The sequence below is a fragment of the Anas platyrhynchos genome, chromosome 4, assembly GCF_047663525.1.
Source record: "Anas platyrhynchos isolate ZD024472 breed Pekin duck chromosome 4, IASCAAS_PekinDuck_T2T, whole genome shotgun sequence".
Lineage (NCBI taxonomy): Eukaryota > Metazoa > Chordata > Aves > Anseriformes > Anatidae > Anas > Anas platyrhynchos.
The window spans coordinates 23670451-23692332 of record NC_092590.1 but is presented as its reverse complement, the minus strand read 5'-3'; the positions used below and the strand labels follow the sequence as shown (position 1 = coordinate 23692332).

The following is a 21882-nucleotide window of genomic DNA, read 5'->3' as shown; positions in this document are numbered from 1 at the left end:
AAATCACTTGCCTAGATCTCCTAGCCATAGCCCTGAAGGCTGTTGGCCTTCTCTGCAGCCAGGGTGCTCTGCTGAATCGCGTCCAGCTCCCTGCCCACCCCTCTTTGTGCAGAGCTGCTCCCCACTTCAGCAGCCCCAGCCTGAATCACTGCAAAGGGCTCTTTCTTTCCAAAAGCAGGACTTTGCGTCCGTCCTTGCTGAACTGGCTGGACTTGGTGATCTTGAAGGGTTTTTCCAAGCTAGATGTTATCATGAATCTGTGAATTTCGTAAGGTTCCCATTGGCCACTTTCCTGCAGTCTCTCCGCTTTTTTCTGGACTGTGGCCCTGCCCTTGGCCATATCGACTGGTGTCCTTTATTTGTGTCTGCTGTAAGCTTCACAAGTGTGCACGCCACCACCTCCTCTGCTCGCTGATGAAGATATTAATCAGGACTTGTTCCAGGACAGACCCTAGGAGTACTCCATGTCTTGCTGGCCTCTGGCTAGACTAACCAGGATCCTCAAGAGCTGTCTTGAGATGCATTTAAAGGCACGTCAGTGGCATGAAATCATCTCTGTGCTATCCTAGTTTGAGTTAGCAGGTCCTGATATAAGTTAGGTCAGCTCAAGACCACCAGGACACTAAGACAACATAAGGGGATAGCAGAACAACTTCAGACATGCTTCATTTATGCAGACTTGTTGCACTGACTTTAGGAAAGGTAGCTCAGGACTTGCTCATGTCTGGATGATTCTCTTGTCACCATATACATCCCTCCCTATTGTCACAGCCCAAGCAACCACCACGACTTCCAGAGCTAGACAGTGACTCTTGTTTGCATCCAAGAACTTAGATCCTTCAGCTGATGTTAAAAGAAAGCATTGTTGCCACATTCGCATAGCCAGGGAAAGTTTTGCAAGAAGCATTTGGAAAAAGGACAAGCGTTTCAAAGGCTGCGTCTCCCACTGCTAATACGTTAGAGCACGCCCACCTGGTGCTGTGCAAAGCCCTTCTAAATGCTCTGGCCATTACAGACTAAACATGCTGGGAAGCACGATCATATATCAACGTGTGTGAGTCTAACATTGGAGGCTATTCAAAAGAACATCAACTATTCACCCAGACCCAAAGATAAAAATTCCTACATTCATATTTTATGAAAATGTGTCTGGAACTAATTCAGCCTAATGAGTCAAAGACAAAACCATGTGTAAAATAATAAATTGCACTGGGAACAATTAATGCTCAAGTTTGCCTAAAAAGATGACTTTTCTGTTTCAGCCTCAGTATCCTGAGGCTTGCAAGTTAGCAATATGTTAAAAAAGGAAGGACAGGTTGGATATGAAACTTTTTCTACTTTCAAATGTGGTTTTGCCCTGTTTCCTACGGAAATAAGGCTTATGTGATTGCGAGGACTCTATATAGCGTGCCCATGTGTGCATTTGTAACTGTTCTCCCCTTACAACTTCTGAATACGTTGTCAGTCTTAGATAAGGGATTAATAAGTGCCAAGACTCTTAACTTCCTACCAGTTTTATGAAAATAATGGGCCAGATAAAAATGAGAAACCATTAGCACCCTGACTCAGGGGAAAGCTTGTTATCTCAACCCTTACTAGATATCAGAGTATCCAGATGGGAGACAGACGTTGGAAGCCAGACTTCCACAGACCACTCGTTATCAGTCACTACATGGCTGTTGTAGTCTGCGGACTGTATGCAACAAGACACATCCACTTCTCCAGGGCTCTCAACTTCACATTTACATTATATATCATCAGTGCAGCCCTTAGTGCTCTGTACCCACTGTGGTAGGCATCACGGAAACATGCATCAGAGATGACCTTTTATCTTTAAAAGGTCACGGTGCAAAGGGGACACAATATATTGGCAACATACAATTTGTACCACTGAAAATGTCCCTCTAATAAAAGATGACAAGATCTCTCTGCACAACATCTGAAAAGGTTATTTTTCCATTAATCACAGGCTACACACTGCAGCTTACATTTCCATCCTTAGATCTGCTGAGTGGTTTCCCCAGGTAAAATGAATATACAGGACTGCGAATTTTTGAGTTAAAAATACAAAAGGCAGCAGAACAGACATTTCTGAATCTGTGCCAGCTGCCCTGGAAAAGCCCCCTTTTCCCCTGTGGTGACCCCTGCCTCTTGGCTTGACACTCCCGAGCAAATCGAGTATCTCCCAAACATTTCCAAAAAAGAAACACCAGGATGCTTACCTGCATAGGACGAGACAGGGGAGATCTGTAGGGGGTACAGTTGGCTCATGCTGAGGGGCTGTTCATCACTTTCCGTTGTCACCTCTACTACCTGGCAAACATCTGGAGGATTGGCAACTATCACCTGCTCCTCACTGCTGCCATCAAGGTGCGGCTGTCCTACAACTTGGAGTCAGAAGAAAAAATTGATTACTCGTTTTATGTCGACTCTGATGAATCTCTAAGAGCTTGTCCTTGGAGACTGCTTGGTATTTGAGTGAAATGCAGTCTTTAATATAGCCTCAGCACTTTCTTCCATGTCCACCACCTGCTTTCAAAGGGACTTCTATAGGAAACCTGTGTGACATATTTAGTTTCCATCACCTTCAAAGACATTTCTTTTCCACTTGTGACAACTGAAAATGCCTAACTTTTTCCTGGCTCTCATTCAAAATGCCCTCAAGCCATCCTCAGCACACCAGCTGTCCAGACACTTTCCCAGGGAAGACCACGGCCACACTCTCCCTTCACCAGGGCATACAGACCACAGCAATCTCTCCTAATCTGGGAAGCATCCTCACCAAACAAGCTGCCCACGTCCCACAGCCTCTGGATGCTCTTGTGTAAATTATGCATCATGAAAGCAAATGGGTCAGAACAGGCATGCAGAAAAACAGCCACCTGGTCATGTAAAATATATTAAAAAGCTGATTTATACATGACATGAATCTGCCAAAAATTTCGTCTCCAATCAGATGCTTGTTCTCACTGATCCTCGCAATGCCAGTGATGGCATGTAGAAAATCACAGTTGTACTGCTAGTCTGTAGTCCCTGTGGTCTGTGACTGACAGCTACAGTCTGGTTAGTTATTAACAGATGGTTTTCCTATTCCCCCATGCACATATTTAATACCAAAGAAACATTACTTATTTCTACAAAGTGAAAGCACTGTGGACGCTTTGTAAGTGTCCCAAAATACTTTGCAGCCACTAGCTGTGCTACAGAACACCCTTTTGAAACAGGGGAATAAACTTAGAAGTTACTTAGCAAAGAAGTACTGTTGTAAAAGCCAAAACCTCAGTTATCTGGAGCATCTTGAGACAATTCCCTTTGTCTTGTACAACCTCCCCTTTTGATCCCAGCAGTATGAACACATGACTACTGCATTAATCCAGCACTGAGCTGAAAGCCACTAGCTAGATCAGGACAACATGGATGGACAGAGAGACCTCAGGGGATGGCTCACCTGAAACCCCAGCTGTCCAAGAGAAAGGGAAAGACTACAGATATTCTTTTACTGGACCACAAAACATCAAAAGAAACAACCTTCAAACAGATATATTCCTACCAAATTCAACAAGAGTTTGGAAAGATTTTGTGCCGGAAGAAATGTTTCAGATTTATTTGTGTTTTGTGAACCATTTTTAGTCTTAAACACACTGTACAGTGATAAATGCCTATTTTAAGTTTTACATAGGAACAACTCTACCAAATCTTTCAGGCCCCAGTAGTCCATTCCACCTGGTAATGTCATTCTGGAGCTGGCCAATACTGGAGTTTCAAAGGACAGCCACAATTAATTCACCGATCTATATGGTATCATTAGGAATTCAGACAGCACGATTTTATTCTAGATTCATGATGGAGAAAAATGTGGAAGGTGAAGCACAGTACATCTTGAAATTCTTCTGTTAAGTGACCTAAGTAATCTGATTATTAATTAAAAAAAAAAAAAAAAGCAAAAGATAGTATCTTTTTCTGGATGGATTCAGGTAAATATACATGAATGCACATGTATACACACAAAACTCATTCCTGCCTTCTATCTTTAGACAAGGTAAGAACATGATGTTTTGGAAAAGAAAAGTGACAGGTTTTTCTCCCAGGGAAAAGCTTTGTGAAGTGCCAGCCAACTTCTGGCAACTCCCCCAAAGCCTGGGGGATGTGCATTCTGTGAGACAATTCCAACATATAGAAAATTACATACATACCAGATAGTCTTTTTTTTTTTTTTTTTCAGTTGGCCCACTGCAATTACTACCATTTTGTGCTAGACATTTTATTATCACTTTTCCTGGTTCTGAGAGGACCTGCTTTTTATTGGGCGGAGGGGGCAGGAGCACATGCGTGTGCACACTCACAAACACACACACATAGAGTTAATTTTTATCCAGGAGAAACCAGTATTGTGCAACACTGTTGGGATAAGAACAGGCCATCTGTGCTGTTTTATCTTTCTCTTCAAGACCTGAAGAATTCTTACCCACCCCACGAGATAATTTCAGTGCAGCAAAAAATACTGCTCACTTGGGCAATGTGCCACCACTCTTCCTTGAGCTGCACGTATGTCAGAAGCACTGCAAGTGCTGTTTGTCTTTTCTCCCTGCCAGTTGACTTCCCTCCTTTTTGCAGAATCTATCTATCTATTTTACCCTTTCCCCCCTGTTTACATTAAATACCAGCCTGGAGTACTAAATATGGACTTCTCTCCTCAGACTGGATACGCAGCACACTCACAAGCCATTAATTAAAGAACACTGGATCACAGTTATGCACCCAAACCTTGTTGTTCCACCTCTGAAAATGGATGCTAGGTCTATCCACAGGAGCAAAGGGAAAAAAAGGCTAATCAGATATCTCCCTTGTGAGCTCAAGGAAAAATGAAGGCCCTTAAGGTGCAAATTCAGTTCTATTCCTCTGAACATCTTGCTCAGTTTCCACATCAGCCCCTTTACCACTTTTATGTTGATGTTACCAGTATGGCTCCTGTCCTGTAAATTACTAAGATCTGCTATAGTGCAACATGCATTCATCTCAAAATAGAATTTAACAGTACAGGATACATTGCACTGTACAAAACTGAGCTGTTGCAGCAAAATTACTCTCTTGGATTTGGGGGAACAGAGGGTACATTTCAAAGAATGCTGTTAATTGATCTCTGTTTGACTTTAAGGTTGTAAAATAAAGCAAAAGTGTATGAAGCTTCCTTGCTGGGGCTGCGTATCAGCTTTGGCGTATTTCGGATTTGTTTATGAGTCAGTCAGTAAACATACCACAATACTGTGCTATGCCTTTGAGTTATAAAGCCCTCTGTAATAGTAGGAGCAAAAATCATGCCCTAATACTTTTACAAAGCAAGAGATGATTAAATAAACTACCATAAAGAGAACAAAAGTACTTCTAGGTCATAAAAGTACTTGGAGGAATGACTTCATGAAAAGCCGTGTGACCAAAAAACTGGGTAGCAAAAAAAGTCACTGCATGTAATTTCTGCCATCTTTGCATACAGAAGATTAATATTTTTCAAACACTTCTTCCTCGTATATAAAAGTGGAATTCTAGAGAAAATGGTACATGGCTCACATTTCTAAGATTCCTCACTACAGTCACAACCTTAGCTGAAAAAGAGCTGTCAAGAACAGCCCCATTATTCAACCAAGGTCCAATTATTCACATTCTTCAAAGATGACATCTAATTCCTAACGTACTGGTTTCTAAATGCAGTCTCCACTGATCTTTCTTGTTAGCTCTGTGATGTTAAGAACGGACTCTGATACTGAGGTAAAAGAACTGAGGTCCTCTATTTCATCTGTAGGTTTAAATTCACAAATAAAACGTTAACCTATACAAACCTGTTCTTTGAGCAATGGGAAACCGTGATCCAACTTTGGTCTAACTCCCACAGACACTGGCTACAATATCCTCATAGCTGAAGACTAGCCTGTATAGTAAGTTAATGTTAGGAAAAGCCACCTGAAAAAGTCTGTAAAAGCTTTGATCTCAGGGGAACAACCATGCTGCAGAAGTGCTGCTCACTGTCTTGGCATGGTGGTGGGGCTGGCCCACAAGCAGGACCTTGCACGTCTTGGGCTAGCAAAAAGCATGTAGACAATTTTAACTGTGTTGTTTTCCAAAGTGCAAAATGCTGCTGGAAAGGTGAGTTTGGCAGAGTCAGAAGTTTATTTCTGGTACCACCTATTTCATGAAATCGTGTTTTAATTCACCTGTATGCTTAGCATATATGAAAAGCATAGTAGTACTTACCTACAATGTTCACTGTACTGTCAACTTCATTTTTTATACTGGAGGGCAGGAAATAGTCAGAAGTGACATCATTTAGCCCATTAATCCCAAAAGATGATTCAACTGGCTCTTGCTAGAATGAAAACAGTACAGTTGGGTCAGGTTTGATTTATTTTAGGAGCCTGGACTCAGTTCATCCCTGTTTTCTGAGATGGTAATAAATTAAATCGTTTCTGCCTGCCGCATAGCCACTGCTCTGTTAGACACAGTTTCAGAACGAGTAATTTGGCTCTCTGAGAAGCAGCCAGAGTTTATTCCACTTCCAAATCTTCAGCTTTGAAACTAAAGCTATTTTTAATTTTCAGATTTAGAGTGAGCCTTCAGAGAGCAAGAAATTAGTGTGCTATTTACTACAAGAGATTAACATTTGGAACAAACAAAGAAGAAACATTGCTTTAAAATGTATTCTATTTAATATTCATCCTTGCTCCCTTCCAAACATGCCGTATCTCTTAGCGCTCTCTTAAAGGAAGCCTTAGCTCCAGCACAGTAATTACTAAATTCTAGTCTTAATTTTTCTCTGCAGCAAGCCTGAAAGCAAACCAAGATGTTTACACTAAATACAGCCTTTTAGATCACATCATAAACATTACCACAGGGCAATAGCGTTGGGAAAACACCACCTGTTCTATATACACTGAGCTGTCCACAAGACGCATACTCTGTAGGTCTGTTACACTCAAATGGGTATCTAAAGCCCTCCCTTCAGACTAGACACCAAAAATTTAATTCCACAAACTCAGGATTTCTTTAAAAAGCTATAGACTTTTTTAAAGAATTAGCTACAAGTCCAACCTCCTCCCTGTTATGGGCTCCTTTATGGGGTTATCAGATAGAAAGTCTAAAGCCTTCTGCTCTCGTTCTGGGCAGGCAGTGCTGCCACCAGAAGTGAAGTCCTGCATCGCTCCTGTCCTCACAGCACCTGCAGAGAGGTGCAGAACCGCTGGTGTGATCTGATGTCACAGTATGCCCATTTTTGCTGCTCCAAATCACTTCATCAAGCACAGGGCAAAGGCAAGCCTCAAGGCTTGTGGCGCCAGCCCTTCACAGTATGAACCGTATGAATTGTTATCGTGGGGACGAAAAACCAGAGGAGAGTAAAGCACTAGTGGCAACCGGTCTTTGATGAGCCACGCTGGTGGTTTCAGCCCACAAGTCAAAGGACCAGAAAAAGAGCAAAAAAATAAAATTAGCTGCTATTGATCCATCCACAAATACCAACTGCAGAGACAGATGAGGACTCTGCACCGGAGCCCTGGTGTTGTGCAACGCCCTGGCAAACACAGCAGCCCCCATGGGAATGCTGCTCACACTGTAACTTGCTCAGCTTTGCTGAGGCTTAGTTACAGAAATGTTTATTTAGCTGCCCTTTCAAGCTGCAGAAATAAATATTCATTCTACAACTCAGGTGACGGTGCCAGATCCACAGAGGGACGTGGACACTGGCACAGTTGATGTTAAGTCACTTAACTTTCCAGTTATGCCTGGAGGAAGCTAAACTGAAAGGACAGGGAAAGGTGTCACTTCGACTTAAACAAATGTCTGAATGGGAAGCTGCATGCATAGCCAAAACTACACGTAAGAGAAGGTAGAGATTAAGCCCCAAGCAGGCAGCTCAGCCCTGAACTCTGTCTCCAAAGGAAAGAACCTGTTTCTCTTTGGGCTGCTCAGATACCTATGGCCTCTCCTCCATTTGCCCAAAAACCCAGGAGATTCATCTGCAAGGTGGAGACCCGCTCTCAGCCCCTTTGCCTGAAGTGGAGCAGGGATTAGGTGCAGGCCAGGCCTCACACCCACAGCGGGGATGAGGAAGGAAGCGCCCTCACTGAGCACCCTGCTCAGGCTTGGCCTCAGCAGCCTGGCAAGGCCTGGCACCGTCTCACCAGCAAGGTCTGGCAGCTCTCCTCACCCCACCAGTGGTTGCCCTAGAGCTCTGGGCACCCATAGGGTCTGGCAGTGGTGACCCTGTTACCCTACAGCAGTTGAGAGGCCGGTCATGGAGCAGCCTCCCACTCATCTTCACTAAGCGGAGGTTTTCCAGGCTCCAGCAAGGCTTTCAACGAAAACCACACAGCTCAGATCTCAGGAATCCACATCACCAAGCAAAGAAATTTAAGTGGCTTTCAGTGTTCAAAAACATGCGTTTGCATTAACTCATCCACCATCTTTCTTCACAGTTACTGCCTTCAGCACTCAACAGCCTGCCTAGCAGTGGCTGAGCACTGAATGAGCACCTATTTTAAAAATCCAGGTGTATTTGGAAGTCAACTCATGTACACATTTCTCAGAATAAAGGAAACGGTCAGGAATACTACCTGGCCCCATATCAAAGCCTGCAAAAGGTAAGCAGCCATATCATAATTAGTGGCTGGCGAGCCATATATTCATAGCTATCAGCGGCAGGTGTATGTGCTGGAAGCACGGCCAGATCAGCCTACTGCTGCTGCGTCGTGTAGCCCAACACTTCTGCACAGTTCAGGGCAACCAAGCTGGAAGAAAGCACCCCAAAAGCTGCAAGCACCTCCCTGCAGGCTCCTACTCACAGACGTAATGCTGTGTGTAATAATCTCCCCGACATCATTGGAACTCTCTCAAGCAGTATTGGTGAGATCAGTCTTAATGAAGAGGACAAGACTGTTCAAGCACCTCTACAGCTTTTAAGGTATTTAATATTTTGACTAAAAGAAAAATTACGAAGAAGGGGAACAGCAAAGTGCTTCTGCCAGGTTTGGGAGGCATCGTGTGCTGCCCGACGCTGACCAAAGGACCTTACCAGAATAAAGGAGTGCTCTGACACGTAATTATACAAGTCACAAGTCACCAAAAGAGTTTTTGCCTTCCAAATCCAATTGCAATCAAGTCTTTTTACCAGGCCTCAAGCATTCACCTGGCTGAGGAATGAGAGCCACAAGTCCCTGACAAGCAAGCAGCAGAGGATGGACATTGCTACATGCTACTGCAGGCCATGCTTTCCCTACTCCAATCCCAGATTTCAATGAAAGACCCAAGAACACAAACTTCAGTGAAGCCTGAAAGTCTGGAAACTTTGCAATTTACTTTATGAAAAAAAAATGAAATTGGACCAAATCTTGCCACTATTTAACAAGGATCTTCTTTGAGGGGCCTCAGCAGAACTGTGAAACCTATCAAATACCATGCTTTGTAGGGAAAGCAAATGGGAGTTTGGGTCCATGCTCTGAACAAGAAGAAATCTCATTTGCTACCTGATGAGCTTTACAACTGAATTCCTCCAACCTACAGTGCACGAGATCATGCAGCTCCGATAAAACGTCTCCCCCTTGCCTAAACGAAAATGAATTTCCAATGCCTTCTGCACAAAAACTAATTGCTCCAAAAGGTAGTTGCATTGTTCAGAAGCATTCCTTCCGTAATTACTTTATTTCTACTTACACAGACAAACAAATGGCAAATGTATTGCCAAAGCTGCCAGTTTTCCAACCTCCAGGCATTGCAACACAAGGGCTGTGTCAACTGATGACGTTAGTCATGGCTGTAACAGGCTTCAGGTTTAAAAAAATAATAATTCAAAATAACTGTAGCTACTTAACCAAACCACAAGCATAGGAGATTTGCAAATATCCACAACATACTGCTGGGGCTATTAAAAAATATTGCAACAGATTGTTTTCACAAGCTCTTACAGTATTAACAGCCACTTCTTACCTTAATTTGCTTGAATTTGTCGTCCTTCTCGGACTTTGTTTTTTTTCCTGCAACAACAGAAAGAAGATCTCTTAAAGTTCTCTGTGCCATGAGTTTTCCTATATGTCTTCTATATCCACTAAGAAGTAGCCCCCAAATGTGCTTCAAAATAGTAGCACCTCCTAGGAAAGGAAGAGCTCATTTTGTTTAATTTTAAGCTCACTATAAGGGCTGGGCAGTCAAAAATTTACCTTGAGCACTCGGGTTTTGTGTTTCATTTTTGAAGGACTGCAAAAAAGAACCATAAATGGACTAAATAAAGTGATCTCATTCAAAAAAGCAAGGTGAAAAATATGAAAGAGTGACATACTAAGCACCAGGGGCTGTTAAAGGAAAAGCAAACTTGAGAAAAATACTCAAAGAAAAAAAAACATCAAAATGCATTCCTAATTGCACTTGAGACACTCTCACTGTAGCAACAGGAAAAGGGAGACCGTTCTTTAATTTAACATATGAAAAGAGATCACAGTAAACTTCAATGCATTTTTGTAAATGGTTGCAACATGGGAGAAGGATTATATATTATAATTAACGCAAAAGTGGTTTATGTAATCATGCTGGATTTGAGAATGCAGAAGGAAACCCAAGGTGTATGGCCCTCACCAAACCTCCCATGCCTTGGCAGACCTCAGCACTACTGCCCCTGCTGTGTCCTGAAGGGACCCTAACGTGAAAGCTCAGACCTGCTGATGCAAGCTCTGCTCTACCCCGCTGTTTGTACAGACGTGTCCCAGGAATTTCTCCCATCCGTACTACAAGACAGCACTTCGAATTAGAAATATTTGCAGACAAATTCTTTTGCACTCACTCATACATAAATATAGCCACATGCCATGTAGAAAGGGCAAGTGAGAATATATACAAGGCCCAGAGTATGTCAGTTGTATAGTAACTGGATTTGTAGTGGAATCTTCTCCTGCACAGAGCTCCAGAATCTCATTTTTCATGACAAACTTTTCTAGCTCTTACAGCTATGAGAGGAATCTACCACAATGGGACAGATTGTGGTTCATGGATATATGCCTGAATGTAAAAAATACAACACAGATGAGAGATCGGAAACAGTTCCAAAGCAAAAATTCTACTTTTTCCAGATTGATCTTCATTTCATAGTATGATTCTGCCCGTGAAATGCCAGGGTTAAATAACAAATTGAGCAGTAGGTGAACCGGATTTGATTTTAGAGGAGCATAATGCATTTGGATGGCAGGTTATCTTTTCATCCAATACTTCTAGGCACTAGAAGATACCAGAGGAACAAGGAAGCCCATCTTCTACTCCATAAGACAATAACAAAGCCATAAAGAAGCTGGTGTTTCTACTCAAAAAGAAACCACTCACGAGATTGACCTGGTAGTTGGATCTTCTCCTGGCATGTAGGAAACCTAACACCTAAGCCAAATCTGAGGAATTTAAACAGTTTCTCATGTCACCACTACCATGCCCTGGGGGCAAAGAGGACAGCCTTTTTTGGTGTTTTCTTTTTTTTTTTTTTTTCATGGCCTTGTTTAACTATGTAACTAAAGAAGTGGCTCAATGGTTTAACATCCTGAACAGAGAAGAGTCCTCCTAGGATGTCAAACCTGGGAGTTTGTTCCTTATATAGGAAACCCAGATGCTGAATTTGAGCTCCCAGTTCCACATGGCAGCTGAGTTTGGTCACTGCAGCCTACGGAACCAGCTTTTCTATGTAGGTCACAGCTATGCTTGAGAGTACTGCTCCCACTCAGCTAAAAGGAGTGTGAGCTTATTTCTATCCTTGCTTGGAAACAGACATAAAAATGCTTGTCACCATATTCTGAATGAGCTTTACTGTGCCAAATGCACGAAATGTCGAACATCCTCTATTCAGCCTCCTTGACTGAAGGAGACCCAGTTCTCTCATGAGAGGTAGGGAATAAGCAGATATGGCTTTATGCTGCCTTCATTCACTAGGATACCTCACAGGGACTGAGATTTTGAAAGTGGTGCCACAGAAAAATGAATAGGGGCTCTCCTCTGTGGTATTCTCAGCTTCCTAAAACTGTGCTTTAGTTCAGCACTGATATTAACACCTCCCGCAGGAAACATTTTTCCTGATTCAAGTTAGGGGTGTTTGTCACTCTGCAAATCTTCAGCTGCTTATGCCGTATCACTGTCCCCTATCAAGCTTGGCCCATTTGGCAGCAGTTACTGGCAGCCCCAAAATTTAAGCAAGCAAGGTACACGGACTAGCATCTGAACACAGCTCCATTGGCTTTAACAGAGCTATCACCGTTTACACAGACCACCAGTTACTGTATCTCATCGATCCTCTCTCAAAGTAGCTTGTTCTCTTAATTGAATACAGCCCATTTTTCATGCAGAAGTTCCTAAGTTCTGGGGAACACCTGGATAGAACAGTCTGACTTTACAGCAGGAGACATAAGATGGCACGTTATGCAGACCTCACAGCAGCAATGCACCCAACACCAATTTCACACTTGCAAATTCTTTCCTCTACCTTTTTTGGAAGGTCTTTCAGATAGTGGCAGCATCCGGTACACCCTGAAGGCATTGTTTCCTTTCTTTATACTTTTGTCCTTCACTTCTTCTATATCTGGCAGAGAGTTCATAGCACAGCGGAAGTTTGCTTTCCATGTCTTTGGATCAGGTTTATCTACCCCCGACTGGTATTTTCCTAAGCAAGAAAAGAGAGTTAGGCACACACGATGCATAACTTAATACCCCAGGCAGACTGATAGCAACGCAGGTTAACTCCAAGGCATTAGTCTTTGGTTCTCAAGACGGGCATTCAAACAACAGCTGAGGTTGCAAGAGCAAGCGAATGCTGCGACCTCATTCTCATGCATGTTTCTCGAACACATGATTAAAAACAGTTTCTGTTCAAGAAAGACCTAGGGCACTGCGGATCAGATGCAACTCTACAACAACGTGGAAAAGCTTGCACAGCATTTACCTTTATTATGTCTGGCTCAAATCCACAGAAACACATAAAAAGCCTAAGGGCCCAAGTCTACAAAGCGCTGAGCATGCTCTACTCCAAACAATTTTGAACCCGATCTTGTTAACGTTTAAATCAATTAAGTTTTACTGTGTACCTAAAATGCAAATGACTTATGGCCATTCAATAAAGCTGGGGAGCACTGCAGACCTTGAAAAAAGCACTTAGCCTCCCACAGATCTGGAAGCTTCAATTCATTTACTGTGTTAGTAAAAGCAAAGACATGAAAGGAGAAAAATACAACTCTTAAAGGGAAAACAAAGTGAAAACCTGTCCTGCAAAAAGAGAGTCCCAATACCTGTGTGAATTGCCCAGTTTCTAAATAAGGGAGCATCTTTTTCAACATCCCACCCATGTCTTGCAGCATGCATCCATGGAATCTGAAAAATCTTCTTCTCCTGGAAGGGAAAACAAACAGGAAATGCCGATATTGATTGACTTCAGGGATCTTCTGATGACTTTAAGTCACCCATTTAAAAATGCACTTCCAGCATCTGCAAATGTTTTGCTTCCTTCTAACCCAGTGCTGCTGTCACTGAACTCAACAGGAAAACATCCACTGGCGTCAGTGAAAGCAGAATACAGCCCCAAGTATATGAAATACTCAGATGCCCCTTCGTGGACTACGAGACTGGCAGCTTTCCAAGCTGACACATGGATAAAACATTCAGTGCTACACATTTCTAAACATTCAAAACGAGGGCTAGTTTTGGCAGCACGGACACTTTTATGATTAGAAAAATCAGATACAAAAGTAAACAACCATAGGAACAGAGCTAATTCAAGAGATTTAGAATTCAGCCAGTAAAACACTAGCATGGTGAAAGAAAGGGCTATCTAAAATTTATGAGCTAATCAAACAGGACGTGTATCAAATGTAGACTTCTCTGCAGTGGGATAAAAAAAGACACAGGACACCCATGTGCAGGGGTGGAATTAAAAGTAGCCACACTTCTTTTAGCTCAGAAACTTTAGGCTGAAGAAAAGCAGATTTAAAGCAATCCAAAGGAAGGCCTGTTTGTTTGTTTACACAACACATAGTTAAACCAGGGCGTGCCTTATGTAGTGGAAGTATAAACTGATTCACAAAGGGAACAGAAAAACTTGTGGAAGATAAGTACACTGGTGACTGTCAAAGATGATGGGCTCATATGCAACTCCACCTCTGGGAGCACAATGCCTTTCAGAGCTCAAACGGCACGGGAGTGGGAAGAATCATATTCCCCCCGTGGTGTCTCCTTTACTCCTTCCAAGAGCACTTCACCCAGGCCATCATCAAAGATAGGACACTAGGCCAGATGGATGCTGGGTCAGATGTGCTTTCATATCATGTAACACAGGAAAGAATTGCTATGTAATGACCTAGGGGGTTGTATAAGAACACTCATGTCTGCAAAGCCATGAAAAAGGGTTTTGTTCCACAAACAAAATCCTCCTCTTGGGCAGGCAACACCTTACCTGGCTTCAAATACAGATATCTTACACTGTAAGCGCCACCCCTACCGGTTTAGATTTCTTTCACAGCTAGTGAAGAGAAAAGCACTTTCAGGGCACAATTTCCTTCAACTCACCAACTGAATTACAACCTCAAATTGCCTCTTTCTCTCCATTAAGTGCAAACAACTTTAGACAGCAGCCCTTATTTAAATGACTGCTTTGTAGATGTCTAAGGTCGGCTGAGATAAATCCTTTGCCCTCCCCCCTTCCTCCAACAACAGCTTTTCTTCCTTGTCTGTCAGGTTAATATTTCACTAATGTCAAGGTAAGGCTTATTTCCTCTCCTTTCTGGGTGATCTTTGCTTTTTTGAGCCTGCATTTTTTGTCACCTTCAACTATTTTCTCCAGTCCCTTCCCATTCACATTCATTTGTTCAGAACCACATTCTTCCCTTTTCGCTTCATCTTTTAAATTCTGTGGTGAAATCACAGATCCAACACGTTCTCCATTCTCCTGCACACTCTCACACACTCCTTCTTCCTTTTCATCCATTCTTCATCATCTGCCTCACGTGCCTTTTGCCTCCTATCTCTTCCCCTCTACGTATTTAAAACATCTTATAGATATGCTCTCCTCTTTCCCCAAGTACAGTTGGTCTAAAGAAAAGCTTCAACCCCACTTTCCTGTGGTCCACAGCTCTACTGTGTTCATCTCCGTGAGAATAAGCTCTATTGCCTTTACTCTCCTGCAGACAATGATTAGCCTGGAAAAAAATACCAGCCCATTAAAAAAATCTACAAAGAACTGCATGAATAGACCAGACTAAAAAGTCTTCTCATGTTTGGTGATAGGAAGAAGTTTCAGCAACGCTACACGATGCTACGGAGGTTATTCAATTGATTTCATATCCTGCAATGACATCCAGGAAGTTCTTTAGGAACTTGCAGACTGAATAAGACTACAGACATAGCACCATGTCACCATCAGTGGTACTCACTGCTTCAACGAAGGTGCAAGGACCCTCTCAACTGCAGTCTACGTGTTCGTTACAGAAAGTTCTTCCTAATTCCAGGTGTCTCGGAGCACAAGGGCTTACAGCAAATTGTAATACAAATAACCAAATCTTAGAATCTACATGTCTTAAAACTTTAAAATATAAATAATTTTACATACAGAAACATTTTCTGACCAATTATGAAAAAAATCTGATTTTCTTTGAAGCCCCACAAGACTGCTTAATGCAATGATACCATGTGGCTATGGTTCCATGGCGTTCTGCTCTAGTTCACCTAGATCCTCCCTATTTAAATATTATTTTTTTATTTCACAAATCCTTTTCCAGTTCATGTTTATTAATAATGAGATTAATAGGAAAAGGCTCAGCACTGATTTTTCTTAGACTTGGAAAATCAAGAGCTCTCTAATGCTGCACCTCATCACCGCATGTTTGTGTAGGAGTCTTGGGTTTGTATAAAAAGTTAGGCTCACCCAAAGTCAAAAGCACAACCCAGAAAACTGCTGCTGCATAACAGCAATTGCTGCCACAATCCAGTGGGGATATCAAAAGGGAAAAGGTGTCACATTCTTAGAAATAAGCAGGAAGAGGAAAACGGTATTGAACACTTGAAACCCTAACAGTGCAAAACGCTCCAGGCAGGTGAATGAGCCTGAGATCACAGATTAGTTAGAAAGTCACAGGACACATTTTAAACAGTGACCTCCGTTTGGACGGTAATACTCCAAGCAGCCATCAAAGCAGCTGGCTGCCTCTCGGCTCCCGTTACAGCTACTCTGCATGTTTTCACTCTAATTTCCTTTTCCAGATCCATGAGGGACGCTGACCTCCCATTATCCCCCTCCTCACACCACCTCTGCCCTCTGCTGAACTATGTAATTTCCTTCACACCTTCCAGTTTGCCTCCCAGGGATGGTAAAGAAATCCCCCTTCTCCCTTACGCTGTTCAGCAGGATAAAATGTTCACTAGGGAGGTGCACAAGGATTTATTTTTTAAGCCCTGTAGAGAAGGGCTTGTTCTGGTGGGGAAAACATTAACAATGCAGTGCAGAACAAAGCAGGAGGTATAATGTGATTAACTGACAGCAGAGGAAGGAATTAGGTAAGTCAGCTGTTACCTGACTTGTCATTTTTAAATGAGAGAGGTTTAATTCCTTCCTTGGTCTGGAAAAAATTCCCAAGAAAAGGCAGCCAATGACAAACATAGAGCCATATTCATTTCTTCACTAGTTAAATCTTATTTCCTTAAGAGCTGTGCACACAAGTGAATGCCATTCTCTTGCTATCTGCCCTGTCTTCTTTTCTTTAATGTGAACTGTCCTTTGCCAAACTGACTGAAATATACAAACCCTGAAATCCTACAACTTCCAGAGTCAATTCTGTTTGTACCGAGTGTGCTGTGACACACATGACACTTTATCACAGATTCCATGCATGGCTTTGTTTACGGTCAGGATTTACAGTAAAAATAGAAATATTTTTGGTTTAATGATTCATTGCTGGAATGGATTTTTAAGCATTTTTAAACAGAAACGCTCAGAAGTGCAATTAGCTTGAGCACAATAAAAGCAACTCGGGATGATACCAAATCTGAGGGTAGAGTGGGGAATCGGAGTTTAACAAACGTCAGTGCAGGCCATGTAGCCTGGTGCACTCCTCCTGATAGGGGCCAGAGCTTTGCTCTAGAAAAAAAAAAACCTCCGTTTCAAAATGCTTTATTTGTGAGACAAGCATTGATCAATGTAGAATATGCTAACTAAGGACAAAATCCCCTACCGACTCTTGCATGCAAACAGCTTACGCCAGAAGCACAAGGCAGAAACCGCTGCAACAACACAATCAGAGAGCTGCCAGCATTGAACAACATGACATGCCTTGCAACACGCCTTTGTAGGCTAGTGGACTGAACTTGAAGAGTGAATCCCTTAGCACAGAGGCTGTGTTTTCACACTGCAGAGCAAGTATGTTTCCAGGGTGTACTGAGAAAGGTTACACGAACATAACCCGCAAACACCACCACTACATTTAACAGTAGCTTGCTCTAATCTGAAATACTGCGCCCTGATGGAGAAATTATTTTGGAATCAAACAGAGATTTTCCGGAAAGGACAGCAGAGGTGGATCATTAGCAGGAGAGACCTGACACAGAAGTAGAGATGGTAAAAGAGAAGAATCCATAGGGACCTGAATATGGTATTCATATTACAAAGACAACAGTAAAAGCTGCTCTCTTTCTCCTCTTCAACTATGACCCCATTATGCAAGAACAAGGACCTACTCAAATTCACAGGGCAGATAACTTGGGAATGGATAAAGCAATATTTATTTACCCAGTCACAGCATGTGAGAGTTACTGATGCAGGATGTTCCTGAGAAAAAAAAAATTGCAGTCGAAATTTATAGGGCTGCTGATAATTTTATAGTCACAAGTGTTTTTAGCTTTGGAAGCCGAAATAAAGATATTAATTGCCATTCTCCCGTGTTAAAAATTAACATCTAAGCCCAACATCTACTATCACAGGGAGGATACTAGACAAACTAGACTAGTGTCTTAACCAGAATGGCAGTTTCTATGGTTCTGCACCCACTTTACTGCATTTCTATTCATTTTGATGATAATGTGGGCTTTGTAGTTAAATCTGCTCCATTCTTTTCAGTATGGTGAATTGCACTTCTGCATACTGCAGAACGCAGGTAGTATTTTGGGGGTGTATTACTGTTCAAAGTCTCAAATACACTGTTTTATTCAGCCAATTAAGAGGAGTTCTAATTGGGTCCTAACATTTTGGAGTTGTGTTCACAGAGTTATCTAGTGAACTAGATACTAGTGAACTAGTATCACTATGAGTCCTGGACAAGGAATAGTAGTTGGGGGCCTGGTACAGAAAAACTTATCTGATTTTTTCCCAGGTTCACTGCTTTGAGAAGTGTAAGAGCATTCACCCAATTCTGAAAGAAGAGACCACCACTTCAACTCGGAGGTTAATGCAAAATACACTATTCCACCTCAGAAGAGCATTTTGTTCAAAATCTCTCTGATGCTACTTGGTGAGCAATTTGTTCCAGCTTAAAAAAAAAAACTAACGGAGTCTTTGGGATGGTTGTTTCAAAAGAGTTGGAGGAGGGAAAATGCTTACAAACAAGCCACAAATCTAGCAGGCAAATACAGAGAGCTTCAGATCTGGAATGTGATCCCAGAAGAACAGGTTCAGCAGGAAGCATTCAGCTTTGCCCTCCCTTATGTTGCCCCCTCGAAAACCAGGAACACCAATTTACTTATGCAAACCTCTGACACTGCTATTAAGCACCTCTTTTACACACACACACGCACACACACATGCACACGTGTGCACGTGCGCACACACCTTACCTTATTTATCCATTTCAGCCCCGGTATTGTGTTAGAATTTATTTGTTCTTCCAGCCATGGGCGCATCCGCATTCTTTCGACAGGCATTGTTACCTGCACTGCAAGGAGCTGAAGGGAACAAGGGACAACGTTACTTGTTTTCCTGGCAAAACCGCGGTTCCCCCATCTACCAGCACAAAATACAGACTTATTAAAGATTTGCAGGCATTGAACAATCGTAAACATTATGCAGACTTTGGATCTGTGTAGGAGCCTCCCCTCGGAGTAACAGAAACTGTAAAGCTTTCTCCTCAGAAGAAAACAGTCTCGGTACACCTGTATTAGTACACCCTTCACCTGAAGACACAAGGCAATGGCAACAACTCTTCTGCTTATACAAGCAGGACACCAGAGGCCACAAAGAAAATCTGTTATGCTCCAAGAGCCCTTTTTTTTGGCCGGTGTACCTGCACTTGCAGAAGACTTTTTTTTTTGCTACAAAAAAAAAAAAAAGTAACCAAAGGAAAGCAAAACAAACAAAACACAGGAAACACCGCTGTACTAGCTAAAATGATGTATCTACTGACTCGAGTGTTTTCAGATGGCTGTTTCTGTCCTGTAGACCTGATTAAGAGAATGAAAAATATATTCACATCGCAGTTATTTTCAGACAAGTTTGGTTCTGGTTGCACAGGACAACCCCTTCCAGCTTTCTCTGATCAACCCTGCCACTGATTTTTTTACTATATTTCAATACTGCTTGGCTGGGAAGCGAGCGCTCCACAGCCCCTCAGCTGCACCAGGCTGTGTCACACTATTCAGCAGGGCTCAAACCGACGTCTTTCTCCCTCACACACACGTGCACGTGACCCTGATGCCATTTCCTTGTTTAGAACGGTAAATTATTGACATAAGAGTCCAAAGTCTTGAAGCCAAGACAGATAATTTAAAAAACATTAACCTATCTCAGGCACCACTCCGAAAGTGCCAACCAGCACTAGATGCAGATTAAAGCACCGCATTAAACTCCTGTTAAGCAGCCTGCAATCAATCATTTCCACGTGCAAGTACTTGCATTTAGGCTTCTTCTTCTCTCCCCCACTACACCAGGCTCAGCTCCTTCCTCTCCCCCTTGTTCTTTACATCTGTGCTCACTGCATCATCCGTAACTTCTCTGCTCTGCTATTCTTGTCACCTTTGATCTTAAAAAAAAAAAAAAACGAAAACACAGGAGAGAAAACAAAAAGACTAGGCTACGTATTTGAAAGCACACAGCAATGACACAAATGTAAATGGGTTTGTTCTTTTTTCCTATGGGAGTACAGGCATCAGGCAGACTAACAATTAGGCAGTACCAAGCCCACACCCAGCACAAGAGGAAGAAAAACGTTCAAAGTTTCCTCTCATTGCTCTGAGGACATGTATTTCCTGAAACTAACAGGGAATTAAAACCTGAGAGCAACAATAAGGCTCCCTGATATGCTCAGAGAATTTACCAGCAGCAGGGCTCATGCTAATCTCTTAGCAAACTTATTGGCATTTTATTTATTGCTGTGCAGAGCTGGTCACTATAGCTTCAGCCTCAGCCTTTCCAATGACCAAAAATGTCTAAAATAGCTCAGAAAATGTTTGCAATTGCTCGGCTCCCTTTCAGATTCACTTCAGATATGAAAAAGCAGCCAGCCCCGGAGCCCAGCAATGGTCGGATCCCGCTGCAAAGCCCTGGCCTGTGCAGGAGAAAAGCAGTTTTCTGAGTGACGGCGGCATGCTCCTAAAATGCACGATCCCCTTTTCAGATATGCAAAAGTACGGGCCCTTCTTACAGCGCAGATGCACGCAGGCCCCAGCAGCCCTTCCAGCACCAACTGCCTTATCTCAATCACACAGTACCATCATCTCCCTCCCACTCGAAGCGGGGTCAAAGCTAAAAAATGCAAATGACTGTACTAAAAACGCAAGCACATTTCTATTCATCTGCCAAGGAAGGAGCATGTAGATGCAACTATCGCCTTACATGCGTTGCTTCTTGAGATTTCTTTAAATATATGTGTGCTTTGAGATAATTCCTGGAAACCCCATGTACAAGCTCCAGAGCTCAGTCTGAGCGCTCCCGTTTGCAGTGGGACACATCTCGTGTTGTGGCTAATGAGCCTCTAAGACAAATTTCAAGCCTGTCTGAACGAACCAATTAGGCAAAAGGCGAGGAAGTCATCTTCAAGGCAGCAAATCCCACTTGGGACGGGAAAAAAGGTAAAAGCTGCATTTGTGAACAAGCAGTGCACTGCAGGAGAGGAGAAAGCTGCCAACGTTACTACAGGGAAGCAGGTCCTGCCCAGGGTGGCAAGGCTGAGCCATTTGTTTGGCTGTGCCGTGTCCCCAGGGGCTGCCCTGCTGTTCCCCACAGCCGTGGCAGGGTCCATCTCCTTCCCAGCGCTCAGAGGCCTCCGGGAGCAGCAGGGCACCTGCAGCCGCCAGCTCACCCCTTCGCAGCCATCACCCGCCCCGCACCAAATTAACTGGAGGTGGTCAGGAAAGACGTCTGGCTTGCGAGCGGCTCCCGGGATCTGTTTATCTGAAAGTAAAACCAAACCTGGCTAAAAATAAACCTGGCGCGATGTCCAGCTGGAAGGAAGCGTGGGCTTCTTCTGGGGAGCCATGCTTCGCTGAAGGGTGAAGGCAGCGTGCTGCTGGCAGCCCAAACACGGCCCCTGCTCCTCTGCGGCCACGCACGGCAGAAAATACAGGCAGAAGGCACTCCCAGACACAGTGCCCTGGGACAGCACCGACCACAACGGCACGAAAACGTAGCGGGGTTTTTGGCAGTTGCACGTCAGCAACATCTCTGCAACGAAAATAACGAGTCAGCTCTCTCTAGCAATCGTCTGTGTGAAACGAAGGTGCCACGTCTTCCCTCCAGAGCTGTCAAACCTGTGGTTTGCTCGTAAAGGAAGAAACGCCACGATCTGCCGGGCCTTGAGGGAGCCTCCGTGTTTCAGTACTGCCTCCCGGTACGCGTAACATGGTTAAGAGGCAGAGCTGATGGCTCCTTTCTGTGCTGTTTCTCTTGTTGTAGCCTCCACTGTTGGCTTT

General features: G+C 43.1%; 1 protein-coding gene across 6 annotated transcripts in view; it reads right to left on the bottom strand.

The window, feature by feature from the left end:
* IRF2 (interferon regulatory factor 2) overlaps positions 1–21882 on the bottom strand; it is a 40561-nt gene that overhangs the window by 5045 nt on the left and 13634 nt on the right. For 3 of the 6 annotated variants that reach the window (XM_072037250.1, XM_072037251.1, XM_072037252.1), the window contains 7 exons: positions 19868–19994; positions 18814–18921; positions 13290–13389; positions 12491–12667; positions 9970–10016; positions 6247–6358; positions 2223–2387 (listed from right to left, as the gene is read on the bottom strand). In XM_072037250.1, the coding sequence (XP_071893351.1) occupies positions 2223–2387; positions 6247–6358; positions 9970–10016; positions 12491–12667; positions 13290–13389; positions 18814–18900 (688 nt within the window). In that variant the 5' untranslated portion in view covers positions 18901–18921; positions 19868–19994. The remainder of the gene's footprint in view (positions 1–2222; positions 2388–6246; positions 6359–9969; positions 10017–12490; positions 12668–13289; positions 13390–18813; positions 18922–19867; positions 19995–21882) is intronic. The other 3 variants (XM_038178887.2, XM_027456291.3, XM_027456290.3) reach the window with 1 other exon arrangement.